Source organism: Cetorhinus maximus, chromosome 4, assembly GCF_964194155.1.
Source record: "Cetorhinus maximus chromosome 4, sCetMax3.hap1.1, whole genome shotgun sequence".
In the NCBI taxonomy this organism is placed as follows: domain Eukaryota; kingdom Metazoa; phylum Chordata; class Chondrichthyes; order Lamniformes; family Cetorhinidae; genus Cetorhinus; species Cetorhinus maximus.
Genome location: NC_135882.1, coordinates 95,257,417 through 95,274,882, shown reverse-complemented (window position 1 = coordinate 95,274,882; position 17,466 = coordinate 95,257,417). Strand labels below are relative to the sequence as shown.

Below are 17,466 nucleotides of genomic sequence, written 5' to 3'. Positions count from 1 at the left end.
GGTGGATGAGCAGACTAACTATGGCACCAGAGCAAAGGATGCCATTCAAGTGGGTGCAGCGAAGAGGAATGTGGTACTGATAGGAGACTGTATAGTCAGGGGATAGATACTGTTCTCTGCAGTTGCGACCAGGAGCTCCTAAGGTTGTGTTGTCTACCCAGTGCCAGGGTTAAGGACATCTCATGGCTGGAGAGGAATTTGGAGCAGGAGGGGGAGGATCCAGTTGTTGCGGTCTATATGGGAATCAACAACATAGCAGAGCATCATTCCTGGTTCAACCCAAGAGAATTTGGGGAGCTAGGGACCAAATTAAAATGCAGAACATCAAAGATAACAATCCAGAGATAATTACCTGAGCCACGGGCAAATTGGCATTGGGTCAAGCAGATTGAACGTGTGGCTCAAAGAGTGGTGCGGACAGAAGGGGTTTTGATTCGTGGGGCACTGGCAATAGGTTTTTGGGAAGAGTGAGCTATTCCATTGGGATGGGCTCCACTTAAACCAGATTGGCACCAGTATCCTGGTCAATCGTATAACTAGGATAGGAGTTTAAACTAACGCGAGTGGGTGCAGCGGAGGGCTCGGGTGATTTAGAAATCTAATGAGAAAAGCCGAGGCATCAGGACAGTATAGCAGATATAGTAAAGACAGACAGAGTGGGTTAGGAAGGGGATTTGAAAAAATTAAATTAAAGGTTCTTTATTTGACAGTGTTCACAATAAGATAGACGAACCAGTGGTGCAAGTTCTTTTTTATTCATTCATGGAATGTGGGTGTTGCTTGCTGACGAGACATCATGTAATAATCCTTGAAACTGAGTGGCTTGATGGGCCATTTCAGAGGGCAGTTAAGAGTCAACCACATTGCTGTGGGTCAGGCTTTAGGCCAGACTGGGTAAGGGTGGGAGATTTCCTTCCCTGAAGGACATCACTGAATCAGGTGGGTTTTTATGACAATCGATGATAGTTGTCATGGTCACAATTACTGAGACTAGCTTTATATTCCAGATTTATTTTTAAAAAAAAATATGGATTTGAGCCCAGATCCCCAGAGTATAAACCTGGGCCTCTGGATTATGAGTCCATTGACATTACCGCTATGCCACCTTCTCCCATGCAATAAAGGATTTAGATTTAATTGCCATTACTCAGGCATGGTTACAAGGTGATCAAGGAAATAAATATTCCAGGGGACATAATATTTAGGGGAGACAGACAGAACAGCGAAGGAGGGGTAGCCCTGATAATAAAAGACGACATAAGGGCATTAGTGAGGAAGGATTGGGCCTTAGGAGATCATGAAGCAAAATCAATATGGAGGAAAGCCAGGAATGCGAAGAGTCAGAAAACACTGGTGGAAGTAGTTTATAGGCCCCCTAACAGTAGTTATACCATTGGGCAGAGCATTAAATAAGGCATTATTGGAGGTTGTAACAAAGACAATGTAATAATTGTGGGGGACTTTAACTTTCATATAGACTGGGACAAATTGGTAAGAGTGGTCTAGAAGATAAGTTTGTACAACACTTTCATTACAGTTTTTTGAAGCAATATGTTGTGGAACCAACCAGGGATAAAGCTGTCTTAGATTTAGTATTGTGTAATGAAGCAGCGTTAATTAGTCGTGGTAGAAGATCGTCTGGGGAACAGTGATCATAATACCATTGAATTCCATGTAAGTTTGAAAGTAACGTACTCCAATCACAAACAAGAATGTTAAATTTAAAGCCAATTACATAGGTATGAGGAGAGAATTGACTAAGGTTAACTGGGTAAGTAAAGGTATGGAGTTAAATGAACATTTAAAGAAATAGTTCAAAATCTTCAACAAAAATACACTCCATTGAGAAACATAAACTCAGCGACAAAAAACAAAAACCCAACCGACCCATTCATGGCTCACTCAAGAAGTTATGGACAGTATTAGATTAAAAGAAGAGGCTTACAATGTTGCATAAAACAGTAGCAAGTCTGAGAATTGGAAATGTTTTAGAAATCAGCAGAGGGCCACCAAAAGGTTGATAAAAAGGGAAAAAATAGAACATGAGAGTAACCTAGCTAGGAACATAAAAATAGATTGCAAGAGCTTTTTCAGTACATAAAGAGGAACAAAGTAGCTAAAGTAAACGTTGGTCCCTTAGAAGCAGAGGCAACAGAAGTTATCATGGGGAGTGAGGAAATAACAGACGTCAAATATTTTGTATTGGTCTTCACAGTAGAAGACGTAAGTTTCATACCAGAAATAGATGATAACCTAGGGGCTAAAAAGAGTGAGGAAATTAAGGAAATTAACATCAGCAGAGAAAAAGTAGTGGTGAAACATGAGGGACTAAAGTCTGGTACCTGCTGACCTGCACTCTAGGGTTCTAAAAGGGATAGCTGCAGAGATAGTGGATGCATTGGCTATGGCTTTTCAAAATACCTTAGATTAAGGAGTGGTCCCACTAGATTGGAGGTTGGCAAATGTTACATCAGTTTTCAAGAAAGGAGGTACAGAGAAAACAGTGAACTACAGGCCAGTTAGTCTAACATCAGCTGTTGGGAAAATGTTGGAATCTATTATTAAGGAAGTCTTAACAATGCATTTGGAAAAGCATAGTATGATTAGAAGTCGTCAACATGGTTTTACTGAGAGGGAATCCTGTTTGACAAATTTGAGTTTTTTGAAGTTATAACTAATAGGTTACATAAAGGGGAACCAATAGATCTAGTATAACTCGATTTCCATAAGGCATTCGATAAGGTGCCTCACAGAGGTTTAATAGACAAGATAAGGGCCCTTGGAGTTGAGGTAGCATTTTAGCATGGGTAGGGACTGGTTAACAGATAGAAAGGAGAGAGTGGGTATAAACAGGGCTTTTCAAGCTAGAAGGCAATGAAAATTGGAGTGCCACAAGGGTCAGTGCTGGGGCGTCAACTATTTACAGTCTATTTTTTATTAATTCATGGGATGTGGGTGTTGCTGGCTAGGCCAGAATTTATTGCCCAACCCTAACTGCCCTTGAGAAGGTGCTGGTGAGCTGCCTTCTTGAACTGCTGCAGTCTATGTGGTGTAGGTACATCCACAACACAGTTAGTGAGGGAGTTCCAGGATTTTGACCCAGTGACAGTGAAAGAATGGCAATATATTTCCAAGTTAGGATTTTGTGTGGTTTGGAGGGAGCTTGCAGGTGGGTGTTTCCATGCATCTGCTGCACTTGTCCTAGATGATAGCAGTTGTGGGTTTGGATGGTGCTGCACAAGGAGCCTTGGTGAGTTCCTGCTGTGCATCCTGCAGGTAGTACACACTGCTGCGATTGTGTGTTGGTGGTTAGGGAGTGAATGTTTGAGGTTGCAGTGTCAATCAAGCAGGCTGCTTTGTTTTGGATGTTGTTGAGTTTCTTGAGCGTTATTGGAGTTGCACTTATCCAGGCAAGTATAAAGTATTCCATCACACTCCTAACTTGTGCCTTGTAGATGGTGGACAGGCTTTGGGGAGTAAGGGAGTGAGCTACCCGCCGCAGGATTCCTAACCTTTGATCTGCTCTTATAGGCACAGAATTTATATGCCAAGTCCAGTTCATTTTCTGGTCAATGTTAACCCCCCAGGATGTTGATAGTGGGTGTTTCAGTGATGTAAATGCCATTGAATGTCAAGGGGCAATGGTTGGATTCTCTCTTGCTGGAGATGGCCATTGCCTGGAACCTATGTGGCATAAACTTTACTTGCCACTTGTCAGCCCAAGCCTGGATATTGTCCAGGTCTTGCTACATTTGGACATGGACTGCTTCAGTATCCAAGTCGTCGTGAGTGATGCTGAACATTGTATAATCACCAGTGAACATCCCCACTTCTGACCTTATGATGGAAGGGAGGTCATTGATGAAGCAGCTGATGATGGTTGGGCCTAGGTCACTACGCTGAGGATCTCCTGAAGTGGTGTCCTGAGTCTGAGATGAGTTACTTCCAACAACCACAACCATCTTTTGTGCTAGGTATGATTCCAACCAGCGGTGAGTTTCCCTCCCACCCTGATTCCCATTGACTCCAGTTTTGCTAGGGCTCCTTGATGCCATACTAGGTCAAATGCTGTGCCTTGATGTCAAGGGCAGTCACTCTCATCTAATGACTTTGATGAAGAGACACAGAATGACACATTAAAGTTTGCTGATAAGAAGCTTGGTGAGAAGGTAAGCTGTGGGGAGACACAGAGGCTGCAAAGAGATACAGACAGGTTAACTGAGTGGGCAACTAGATGGCAGATGGAGTATAATGTTGGGAAATGTGAAGTTATTCACTTCTGTCGAAAGAATAGAAAAGCAGAAAATGTTTTAAAAAGGTGAGAAACTTGTAAGTGTTGACGTTCAAAGAGACTTGCACAAGGAATACAAAGTTGGCATATAGGTACAGCAAGCAATCAAGGAGGCATATGGCATGTTCACCTTTATTGCGAGGGTACTGGAGTGCAAGAATAAAGAAGTCTTGCTACAGTTGTAAGGATTTTGTTGAGACTGCAGCTGGAGTACTGTGTGCAGTTTTGGTCTCCACATTTAAGGAAGCATATATTTGCATTGTAGACATTTCAGTGAAGGTTCACTAGATTGGTTCCTGGAATGAAGGGCAGTTATCCTGTGATGAAAGGCTAAGTAAATTGAGCATATATTCTCTGGAGTTTATAAGAATGAGAGGAGATCTCATTGAAACCTATAAAATTCCAAGGGCGCTTGATAGGATAAATGCTGAGAGATTGTTTCCACTGGTTGGGGAACAGTCTCAGGATAAGAGGCCAATCATTTAGGGCTGAGATGTGGAGAAATTACTGCACTCAAAAAGTTGCGAATTTTTGAAATTCTCTACTTCAGTGTGTTGTAGATACTCCATCGTTGAGTATATTTAAGGCTGGGATAGACAGATTTTTGGTGTTTCAGCGAATTAAGGGATTTGGAGAGCGGGCAGGGAAATGGGGTTGGGGCTAAGATCAGCCATGACCATATTGAATGATAGAGCAGGCTCAACAGGCTGTATGGTATACTCCTGCTCCTATTTCTTGTGCCTATGCCTGACATCCTGAAATTGTGGTCACTTTCAGAGGGTTAATGAGGGTGAACACTGACAGTTCGCCATCAACCCTCACCCATCCCACCAACCCCCCCACTCCCCAACTCTTATTCCCCATAAAATCTTCCCCATAAAGGTGTTCACATATGGAGGGGTGGGTGAATTTAAATAATCCAGTAATGAATTGTTGAGGCTTCAGCCACAATAAGCATAAAGCATTTAGTCACGTGGTAGTATGGAACTTGAGTATTACTGACAAAAAAGGGACAAGCTGTTGAAACCTTTTGCCTTGCACTCATCAGGACAGGCGCAAAAATCCCAACATTTCATAGAGAGCCACAATTAAGACTGTATAAGAAAACAGTGCTGGTTGGTTGGCAAGTCGATTCTGGTCGAGCCTTGTAATGGAGAATGCACTGGGGAACTGCTGTCCCTCAAGCTTTTGTTTAATTCAAAAGAGATGCAATGTCTGGACACGTGCCTTTCACCTGCAGAGGACAGGTTCCTACATATGAATATATGTAGCTTCTAGCAAGTGAGAGTGAGCCATATTGCAAGCTCGATTGATAATCTTAAATTGGTTGTTAGCCTGATTCTTAGCATACTTCGGACAGGACGTACTAAACAACTCTATTGCCGAATCACATCTAATGTTTGACATTTGTTCTGAGTTTTGCAAGCAGAGGCTGGTTGAGTACAGTCAGTACTTTGCCTATTGCAAGCAGCCGAAGGGACGTGCTGTTTGATATGATTCACCAAGCACTGGGATGTACGGCCTACATACCTGGCATCATACCAGGACTGAAATTCATATACCGCATTATTTATTTGTGTAGTAGGTAGAAAGTCTTTTTTGACTTGACAGCAGCATCCTGTTAGTGGAAAATATCACTCGTGTTGCTATTGTTTCATTGATGCTTTCTCCATGGCAATGCCTTGACTAATCAGATTTGTCTTGCGAACAAATCACCACTCTTTTTTCATGCAGTCTAAATTGTTGCTCTCCTTTGAATTTGGCATTCTTGCATCTATCCTGATAAGGGCAAGATGAAAAGCTTTGACAATATGTCTCTTTTTTCATCAATAGATAAATCATTTACCTGCATTCATCATTTGCTAAGTGGCAAGTAGAGAAAATTACTCAATAAAAACCTGAGTTCGGGCAAGGTCCCAATACTCATCCACCTAACGTCTGTTGAATACTTAATTAGGAAATGCTGGCAAACCTGTTAAAATGAAAGGCTTCAATCTGAAAACCTTGCAATATGGGTACCAATTACACTTTAGTTATTTACCTGTCTTTCCTATTATTCATATTCTATTCATGTTGTAAATACCTTGAATGTTACTTAAAAAAGTAAACAATTACACCATTTGTTGACTGTTGCTAGTGATATGAAAACAACTGAAGTGCACTTAAGTAACAAGCCCTCTATGCTCATATATAAAAGAATGAACACATGACATCTGTACAATGCCAGTAAGTTAAAAGGACACATTATTTTTCTCCCCAATTTGCATGATAAATAAATACATTTCTTCAAAACCGTACTAGCTCACCTGGCTTAAGATCCAATGCTCCCAATGACTCTGAATGCAGGAAGTAAAGGGTTGGACCAACAGTAAATAGAACGTAGTTATCATGACGTTCATCCAAGATAATAAGCACTAAATCACCAACTTGGAAACTGTAAGAGAAAACAATAAAATATCAATGGTAAATTTGAACATTACTAAACTCGTGCTCAAATTCCAAACTGGTTACGTATCAGTAACCTAAAATGTTCAAAGAACAAGGATGCAGGAGTTCAAAACTTAATTTAACTCTCCAATGCCTTCACATCCTTTCTAAAGTATGGCGTCCAGAACTGGATACAATACTCCAGTTGAGGCTGGACCAGTGTTTAATATGGGTTGAACTTAACTTTTGTTTTTGTACTCTATGCCCCTATTGATAAGGCCTAGGATGCTTTATTAACCTCTCAACCTGTCCTGCCACCTTCAATGATGCATGCAAATTTATACTCAGGTTTCTCTCTGCTCCTGCATCCACTTTAGAATTGTACCTTTTATCTTATATTGTTTCTCCGCATTTTACCTACCAAAATGAATCACTTCACACTTCTCTGTATTTAATTTCATCTGCCACTTGTCCACTCTTTCCACCAACTTGTATGTCCTTTTGAAGTTCTACACTATTCTTCTCAGTTCACAATACCAAGTTTCAAATCATGTGCAAATTTTGAAATTCTGCCTCTTACACCAGGGTATAGGTGACTAATATATATCAGGAAGAGGAGTCCCAACACTGTTCACTGGGGAACTCCACTATAAACCTTCCTCCAGTCTAAAAAACAACTCTTCACCAAAATTCTTTGCTTCCGGTCACTGAGTTAATTTGGTATCCATGTTCCTATTGTCCCTATTATTCCGTGAGCTCTAACTGTGTTCAGGTCTGTTGCGCGGCACCTTATCAAATGCCTTTTGGAAGTCCATGCACACCACATCAACAGCATTAACAACCCTCTGTTACCCTCATCAAAAAACTTAAGCAAGTTAGTTAAACATAATTTGCCCTTAACAAATCCATGCCGGCTTTCCTTAATTAACCTGCAATTTCCCAAGTGACTATTAATTTTGCCCCAAATTATTGTATCCGGAACCTTCCCCACCACTAAAGTTCAACTGACTGGCCTGTAGTTGCTGGGCTTAGCTTCACACCCTTTTTTGAACAAGGGTGCAAGCATTTGCAAATCTCCAGTTCTCTACCACAACCACCTGGAGTCTAATGAAGATTGGAAAACTATGGTCAATGCCTCTGCAATTTCCACTCTCACTTCCCTCAGTATCCTTGGATGCATCTCAGCGGTCCTGATGCCTCATCAACTAAGTACAGGCAGCCTATCATCCCAATACCATCTCATCAATTAAAAGCCCTACTAATGTCTGACTTACCTTCTCTTTCACCATTCCCAGGGCAGCATTTTCTTCCATGGTAAAGATGGATGCAAATTATTCATTTAATACCTCAGCCATGCCCCCGCCTCCATGCATAAATCCCTGTCTTGGTCCTCAATCGGTCCCATTTCTCCTCTTACCATCCTTTTCTATTTATACTCCTATAGAAGACTTCAGGATTTCTTTTTGTTAGCTGCCAGTCTCTTCTCGTTAAGGATGAATTACACCAGTCTTGGTTAATGAAATAAAACTCTTGGGAAACCTCAAACATTTTGATCATACCCCTCTTAATATAGGACAGTGATCCAAGGCAGTACACAGAAGCATAAGGACAACTGGACACTGGGTCTAAGAAGGATATAGTAAACAATTCAAGAGAAACTTTTCTATCCAGAGAATGGTTAGAATGTGGAACTTGCTACAAAATGGAGCAGCTGAAGCAAACAGCATAAATCCATTTAAGAGGAAACTAAATAAACATGAGAAACGGATAGAAGGACATGTTGATAGGGTTAAGTAAAGAGAAGTAGGAGGAAACTCGTGTGAAGTATAAACACTGACATTGACCAACTGGGCCAAATGGTCTATTTTTCTGCTTGGACCAAACCACATTGGATAATTCCTTCAAAAACTCCTACAGGCCAGTTTCTCTGTTATGGATAAAACTGCAAAAGCTGCTTCTTCAAGAGGTGCTCGAGAAAACCTAGGGTCTGATGTTGGGCTGAAGCGCTGCATTGTACTGGTGCATACTTAATATTTATTACCCTAGGGTAGTAGAAAATCAACAGCAACCTTTGGATGATAATTTGAATGACTATTTACTGCAATATGCCTCAAGTTACAAGAGGACAGTCACATGTGAAAAGCAGGTAAAGTGTATAGTTTAGCTTCAGCAGTTCATCTTTGGAAAGTGTTTAATTCTGTTTAATTTTAGTATTAAGGTGCATTTAGAGAAAAGTTCTTTTTCTGTTATGAGGCCTAGACTTACCTTCTTGTGGAGCAAGGGCCAGGAACTCCAAAGTCACGACAGACCTCAGGAGTACTGTGTATGCGCGGGCTGGGGGCAGGCAGGACATGCACAATCCAACATTTTGTAGTTTTCTGGGCTAAGGACGGGCCCAGTGCGCCTGCATGAAAATGTGGTCATGGGACATGGGAACGGAGGGCTATAACCAGGGAGGAGTCCCGGACAGGAGACAGGGAAAGGTCTCAAAGGAAGAGGGGTATAGTTAAGAAGAAAGAAGGGCAGAGAATGAGGCTACAAGCAGAAAAGGGGCTACGGTTGACAGACCTTAAGTAATGCTCAAAGAGGGCGCAGGAGCAGCCCTGGCAATCAAAAAGGACACAGGAGAAGCCCTGGTGATCGAAGGAGGCAACAGAAGGTTGAAGACTTTGTGCTGTGGGCCACTGGAATAGTAGTATTTTGCTTGGTATGGCCAAAGAGCAGAAGTTGTGCTTGTGAGTTGGTGCTGGATGCAGACTTGGGAATCCAGGGGAACGTAGTCTCTTGAGGCGAGATTGAAACCCTGGGAGGTGAGCCATCGTAGAGATTGTCTGAGTTGGAGTGACTTTTGGAGAGAATTTCAAAGTGAGATCTTTGAAGATGAGGACTGGAATACTTTGTGAGGGAGGGACAGAGTTTCAGTGAGATTGGTTGACTCATTATTTACTGACGTTTGGATGGGTTGTTGAGAAAATCCACGGACCCTGTCTTGGTCGCACCTGCTATTGATTGTACAGTGTGGTGTTTTCAGCCACAGTTTGCCGGTTAATTGACGTGTACCTCATATTAACCCAGAATATTAGGAGTATAAGATAGATATAAATTGTTTTATCTTTCTGACCTTGTATCAAAGTTTGTTCAAAATCTGTGGATTCTTGTGGCTTTATTCTCAGAATCATTATAGTGCAGAAGGCCCATCGAATCAGCACTGGCTCTCTGAAAGAGCCTTTCACCTAGCTCCACTCCCCTGCTTTATTCCTGTAACCTTGCACATTATTTATTTTCTATGGTAGCAATCCAATTTCCTTTTAACAAGTTTCTTGAAACTCATATTTTTTCTACTTTTAAACAAAATGTTATTGGTCCCTAACCAGATCTTACCAAAAACTTGGGGGTCCGGTTAGGGACATCTTGAGGTAATGCAGAGTGTCTTTAAAAAAACAGTTAATGGATTGAAAAACATCTCAAGGGTGGTCGTCCCTGTATTGTTTCCCTTGCATGGTATAAGAAAATTTACAGAGTCATATGTGATTGCAGGGTTGAGGTGGTGAGAAGGATTCACATTTTTGGGGCCATTTTGGAAAAAGAAAGTCCACACTGAAGGAATGACCATCATGTGAATTGAAGTAAACTTGTAGAGACGGTAAATAGAGCAAAATGGCGTGATGTGGGGAAACTGTTTGAACTTGAAATGGGAAGCTGGATTAACAAAGTTATTAGGAACATAGGAAATAGGAGCAGGAGTAGGCCATTTGGCACATCCAGCCTGCTCTGCCATTCAAACAGGTCAGGGCTTATTAGCTACATACAAAAACAAAAATACCTGGAAAAACTCAGCAGGTCTGACAGCATCTGCGGAGAGGGATACAGCTGACGTTTCGAGTCCGTATGACCCTTCATCAGAACTAAGACATATAGAAATGTGATGAAATATAAGCTGGTAGAGAGGGGTGGGTGGGACAGGTAGAGCTCAATAGGGGGCCAGTGATAGGTGGAGGCCAAGAAGAGACATAGACAAAAGGACAAAGGGGTGTTGACGGTGGTGATATTATGACGGTGGAGGTATTTTTGTTTTTGTTCTAGATTTCCAGCATCCGCAGTATTTTGCTTTTATCTTATTAGCTATGTATTACGCCATTTTTCCCCCATGATCCCCATAACTCTCGATGCCATTAGTATCCAGAAATCTATCAATTTTGGCATTGAACATACTCAATGATTAAGCTTCCACAGCCCTCTGGTGAATTCCAAAGATTCACCACCCTTTGAGTGAAGAAATTTCTCCTCATTGTCTTAAATGGCCTCCTTCTTATTCTAAGACTGTGTTCCCTGGTTCTAGACTCACCAGTCAGAGGAAATATCCTATCCACATCAACCCAGTCACACCCTGTAAGGATTTTGTAAGTTTCAATGAGGTTCTAGAAGAAGTTGAAAACTTTGCCAAAATGAAGAAGAAAATACTACAAAAAAAGGATGCATTTTTGAGATAGTGCCAAATAACACTTGTGAAAACAGATCAAGAATGGCAGAAGTGTGTGGCAGGGGGCTAGAGGATCTGGAGCTGTGAATTACAGCCTGCTTTGGTGAGAGAGCTAGGGTTTTGGCTAGAATCTTTCATTCAGGGTTGGGACCTCTATTTCCAATCCTGATCAACAACAACAAAAAAAGCACACTTAACCTTCCTCTCATTTTTCAGGGCAATCGTCCAATGGATTTTGCAGAGCACAGTCAGTGCAGGAAACCTCAGAGGGAGTAGCAGAGAGAATCCATACAGAAACAATGCCCCCTTTTTATAGCACTAGCTCCCATATTCTAGTAAGGAAGAGTTTAAATGTCTCGAAGTTTCTTTGTAAAGCTACAGAGAGAAGGTTGTGATGGGTGAAGGGCTAAGGTGAGTGGGGTCAGATCGGTGGGGGTAGTCAGGCGGTAGGGGTTAGTCAAGTCAGTTCGGGGGGGGGGGCGGTGGGTGGTGGTAGTGTCGGACGATCGGGGGTTAGTCAGCTGATGGGGTCGGGTCGATTCAGGGGGGGTGGGGGGAAAAGAGATGGGGGTGTCAGGGAGAGGGTTAGGGGCCATCCAATAGTGTCAGAGGGAGTAGGGGTCAGATAGAGTGATTAGAAGATCAGTTCTGTAATTAGCCAGGTGTTGGACTAAGTTTTAATTTGTCTAGCATTTCCTAGGTACCCAACCAGATAAATAAACCAGAACTATCCGAAGACTCCGACTCTCACTCAGAATTGGACTTTTTTGGAGGGTCCAGAGGAGCAGGGGAATTGCCCATTGGAAGCTCAAATGTTCTGGGCAATTCTGACAGAATCACTGCGTTGGGATTTCTGAAGAGTGCTGTGGAGTATTTTTGGGGGGGATACATTCGGTCTCCGACTATCCAGGTATTGGAAGATCTGGGCCTTTATTTACCCCGGGATAGACCATAAGTTAGTTAGGAAGGTGGTCTTGTTAATGATTGAAACCTCAGAGTCTTTGTTTTGCAGGCAGAAGATGATCTTTTTTCCATCCAGATAGTTAAAGAACAGGTACTGCACTGCAAGTGTAATGATCAGAATGTTATCGGACCTGATTTTTTAACAAATGTCAACATGAAAAAAATGCTTTGAATCATGAAATAATAAACATTCTGATTTTTTCAATATTGGTTAATAGCACATCTAAGTCAGCCACTAAAATTTATTTTACTTCTAAATCATTGTACTGGGCAAATCAAGACCAGTCTTGCAACAATCATATGTATAACAAACTTTTGCTTTAAGTTGTCCAATATTAACTTTAATCTTCAATAGTTCTAATGAAAGGTTAATTCTGAAGCATTAACTTATCTGTACTCTCCTGATGTTTTAAATTCTGATCTTGTTTCAGCTTTAAGCAAAATGTTTTCCTGATGGACTTGTTCCATTAATACAAATAAGTGGTACTTTGTGCCCTAACTTTTCCTCATTTTCCACGCCAAAGCAGATAAGGTTGCAGGCTGTTCCTTTATCATATTGAAGTGAACCACTCCATCCAGAGGCTGAAGTGAGAACTGATCAAGCTAGTTTTTTTCAATGGCGTGCAAAGGAAAGTGAGACGATGCTGGAACTCAAATCTCTTAACCATCTGGTCAGGAGGAAGTCATTCCGTTTTCTATCGTCTTGCTGAGATAAACAAGAAAGTGTCACAAATCCAAGTTGCAGATAATCAAAAATAAGGAGAGCAAAGATGTGATGATGGTTCAGTAATCTGAGACACAAAATTGGGAAGGGAAAAAAATTCAATTGCTCAATATTTCTAATACAGGTAGCTATCCAGCAATCCCTACCAAAAAGATTTTGTAGTAGAAATAACGGTAAAACCACCAGTGTTCACGGTTCTTAAAGAGTAAATTGGACAGCAACTTCTGGTGACCATGCACACGGTTAAATGTGGAAATCAGGAAGTTGCTGTTTAAGTTGCCCTACAGCTACATAAGCTGTACAATACCAGTATTTTGCCCAGAGACCCTCCATTGAAAGAAATGAACCAGAACGAAGTATGGGTGCTTGCATGATACATTCCTGCTAAATATGCCATTATGGGTTAGGGCTTGTCAATTCAAGTATGAATGAATTTTAACTGTGAGATAAGTTTCAAGTACTACCAAACAACTTCTCTGGCACTGAAAATTAACCCTTACAAATGTGGTGTCCCATTCCTTCAGATTTTAAATGTGTGTTGTTAGGAGTTTTAAAAAAATTAAAAATGACCATTTTTAAAACTTTTGCTCTCTATCTCTTTTATCACTCGCTTTTAATCCCATCTGTCTTTGACTCTCTCTATTACCCTTTTGTTACATGTTCCATCATTGAACAATCCCATATTTCCTGGTTCAGACTTGGTCAAGAATCATAGAAATTTACAGCAGAGAAGAAGGCTTCAGCCTGTCACGCCTTTTTGAAAGGGCAGTTGTGCTTAGTCCCTCATCCCCAGTTCGTCTTCAACTACTTTTTAAAGATATTTATGGAATTGGCTCCCAATACCTTTTTTCAGGTACAATGTTCTAGATTCTGACAATTATGAGGAAAATTTCTCATCTCCCCTCTAGATCTTTTGCCAATGATCTTGAATCCATGATATGTAGTTATTTAATATGTAATTTTTTATACCCCCTATTTACTCTATAGCAAAATCTCTCATCATCTTGAAAACCCCTATTATGTCACCTCCTAGCTCTGTTCCTAAAGAGAACAGGCATAACTTTACCAACATATAACAGAAACCCCTCATTCAAAGCAATATCTTTGCAAACCTTGAATAAAATTAAAAGTAAGGAAGGTATACTAAAATCCGTTTCGAACCTTGGTGAGGCCATGCTTAGTGTATTGCATGCTGTTCTGGTTGCCATGTTATGAAGAGGATATGAAGGCACTGGAGTAAGTGCAGAGATGATTTACAAGGATGATACCAAAAATGCGTGGGTATACATATGGGGAAAGGATTGACAGGCTGGGTCTCTATTCTCCTTGCAAAAAGAAGGAAGGTTGAGGGGTGACCTAATAGAGGTCTTTAAAATTATGATGGGCTGTGATAGAGTGGATATGGAGAGAATATTTCCTCTTGTGGGGAACAGCATAAGTAGAGACCGTCAATATAAGATAGTCACCAAGAAATCCAATGGGGAATTCAGAAGAAACGTTTTTTACCCAAGAATGGGAAGAATGTGAAACTCACCATTACAGGGAGTGATTGAAGGTGAATAGTATGGATGCATTTAAGGGGATGCTAGACAAGCATTTGAAGGGTAGATTTGGGAGGAGGGGCAAGTGGACCACAAATATCAGCATATACTGGTTGTCAGCATATAATGGCCTGTTTGTGTCATATGTCCTATGTGATCCAATATAAACCTGCTCTACATCCTTCCTAATGCTTTTACATCTTGCCTGATATCTGGTGTCTCAATGTTTAGAACATCCAGCTGAAAAATTAGTGAGTTATATAGTTTTAGCATGACCTCTTTGCTTTACTCTGATCCTCCATTTATAAATACGAGTAACCCACATGCTTTTATTCAACCTCAGTAAGGATTCTGAGATATATAATTGCCTGCCTTGTTCACATAGGTTCCCAACTGCTCTGCAGAGGGTGCTGCACTGCTTTGTATTTCTAAAAATGCAAGGTCCAGTTAAAAATCCCATAGAAAGTCTGTGGGCAAGGAGAACTAATCATTCACTGTTGACCGCAAAATCTGAGCCAGGGTTTTAAAGGGTTGTTTGAGGTGGGGGGGGGTAGTAGAGACGCAACGGGGTGCTTTGGTGGAGGTAACTTGGAGAATAAAATATTTTCGCAATCCTGCAACTGCTCAATCCAATCTTAAAAGTATCCAACATCAGTTGTGCGACTTAGTTTCTCTATGTAGCTAAATCCACACATTGTAAATAACCACACATACAATCACAAAACATATCAATGAATATCTAACAATACATTTTAACAAATAGAACATACTTACTCTCGAATAGCTATTTTGTCAGAATGTCTGGAAGATACAGAGGACATGCTCTGAGACATCTGAAAAATCAGAAGGAAAAACAATTAGCCCAAGAAAATTTCATAAATTTTAGAAAAGTACATTGCAGCCAAAGCACAACAGTATGCTGTCTGGGCTGGTGTTGGTCTCACACTGTATCTCAATCTACTATTCCAATAACCTTTAATATTTCCTTTTGAGTGTTTATCTAATTATCTCTCAAATGTGTTCATAATCATGAGGCGTCTGAACAAAGTGGATAGGGAGAAACTGTTCCCACTGGCAGAAGGGTCAAGAACAAGAGGACACCAACTGGCAGAACAACCAAAAGCAACATGAGAAAAAGCCTTTTTGACACATAGCAAGTGGTTAGGATCTGGGATGCACTGCCCGAGAGTGTGGGGAAGGGAGTTTGTCATGGCTTTCAAAAGGGAATTGGATAAATACCCAAAGAGAAAAGATTTGCCGGGCTGGGGGTGGTGGTGGTGAAGGGCAAGTGAGTAGGACTAGTTCAGTTGATCTTACAGAGAGCCGATAGGGGCATGGCAGGTCACAGCCTCCTTCTTTGCTGTTACCATTCTATGATTCTGTAAGCTTTGTTTACATGACAAAGCACAAATATAGGAGATGCTTCTCTTGGTATAAAATTAATGCTGTGGGATCATCAAATCATAGGTGGGCTCTGGAAGAAGTCAGTGAATATGCAATCTATCAAGTCTATCAAAATAAATAACATAAAAAAATTAAACGACAACTAAATTGACTACATCTCAAAACGTCTGTAGAAAATTTGAAGAAACTTCCTGCATTAACTGAGTTCCATGAGTACTTTGAAGCGTTCACTAGGACATCAACCAACCTGGTGTTAGAAACACTGTCTAATAAAACAATGCTCATTATTAATTAACTGTTAGGGATCTGTCAATGCTTTAACCATCGTTCATCTCCTCAGGATATCTCTAAATTCTCTCAAACGTATTATTTTGAAGGATAGTCACTATTAAGTAAACCAGCAAACAATTTGCTTATAGCAAGGACCCAACAAAAACAATAAAACAGTTGACCAGTTAACCTGCTTTTAGTGGTAACTGTGAAGGATAATGTTAGTCAGGATATCAGGAAAATTCACTGCTCTTCTTCAAAAGATGCGACAGGATTTTTTATATCCAAGTAAAATGGCAAATGGCATTTTAGCTTAACAGATCATCTGACAGCTCCGACACTCCACTACACCCTCACGTTTTACAACCTAGTTCATACCCCAGAGTGAGACTTAAACTCTCAAATCTTCTTACTCAGAGGCAAGAGAATACTGCTGAGCCAAGCCAATAGTAAAATAGCACATTCAAAGTTCAAATTTGTTTTCTTGAAAATATAACTTGATTACATATTGCAATTTTAAAAAAAATTGTGCACGGATGTGGCATTGCTGGCAAAGCCAGCATTTATTGCACATCTTTAATTGCCTTAAAGGTGGCAGTAAGCCACCTTTTTGAATTGATGCTGTTCATGTGGTGTAGCAACACCCACATTGTTAAGGAGGGAGTTTGAGGATTTTTGACCCAGCGATGATGCAGGAATGGTGTGAGACTTGGAGGAGTACCTGTACCAGGTGGTGGTCCCATGTGCGTGCTGCCCTTTTTCTTCTAGGCAGTAGAGATAATGCGCTTGGCAAGTGCTGTCGAGGAAGCCATGGCGAGCAGCTGCAGTACGTCTTCTAGATGATACACAATGCTGACCCAGTGCTCCACTTGTAGAGGGAGTGAATATTTAAGGTTGTGGATGGGGTGTCAATCAAGTGGGGTGCTTTGTCCTGGATGGTGTCAACTTGTGTTGTTGGAGCTGCAGCCATCTGGAGGGTATTCTATGTATTCCATTGCATGACATGACATGTGCCTTATAGATAATGGATAAGTTCTGGACAGTCAAATTAATCACTGAATACCCAACCTCTGGTCTGCTCTTGTAGTACAATACTGATGTGCCTGGTCAAGTTAAGCTTCTGGTCAATGATGACACTCAGGTTGTTGATGACCTTGGTGAGACCACAGCTAGAGTATTGCAAGCAATTTTGGTTTCCTATCTAAGGAAAGATATAAAAACAAAAAACTGCTGCGGATGCTGGAAATCCCAAACAAAAACAGAATTACCTGGAAAAACTCAGCAGGTCTGGCAGCATCGGTGGAGAAGAAAAGAGTCGACGTTTCGAGTCCTCACAACCCTTCAACAGAACAGTTCTGTTGAAGGG

General features: G+C 41.1%; 1 protein-coding gene across 2 annotated transcripts in view; it reads right to left on the bottom strand.

The window, feature by feature from the left end:
- rb1cc1 (RB1-inducible coiled-coil 1) overlaps nucleotides 1–17,466 on the bottom strand; it is a 195,511-nt gene that overhangs the window by 28,655 nt on the left and 149,390 nt on the right. For both annotated transcript variants that reach the window (XM_078540524.1, XM_078540525.1), the window contains 2 exons: nucleotides 15,201–15,259; nucleotides 6,598–6,725 (listed from right to left, as the gene is read on the bottom strand). In XM_078540524.1, the coding sequence (XP_078396650.1) occupies nucleotides 6,598–6,725; nucleotides 15,201–15,259 (187 nt within the window). The remainder of the gene's footprint in view (nucleotides 1–6,597; nucleotides 6,726–15,200; nucleotides 15,260–17,466) is intronic.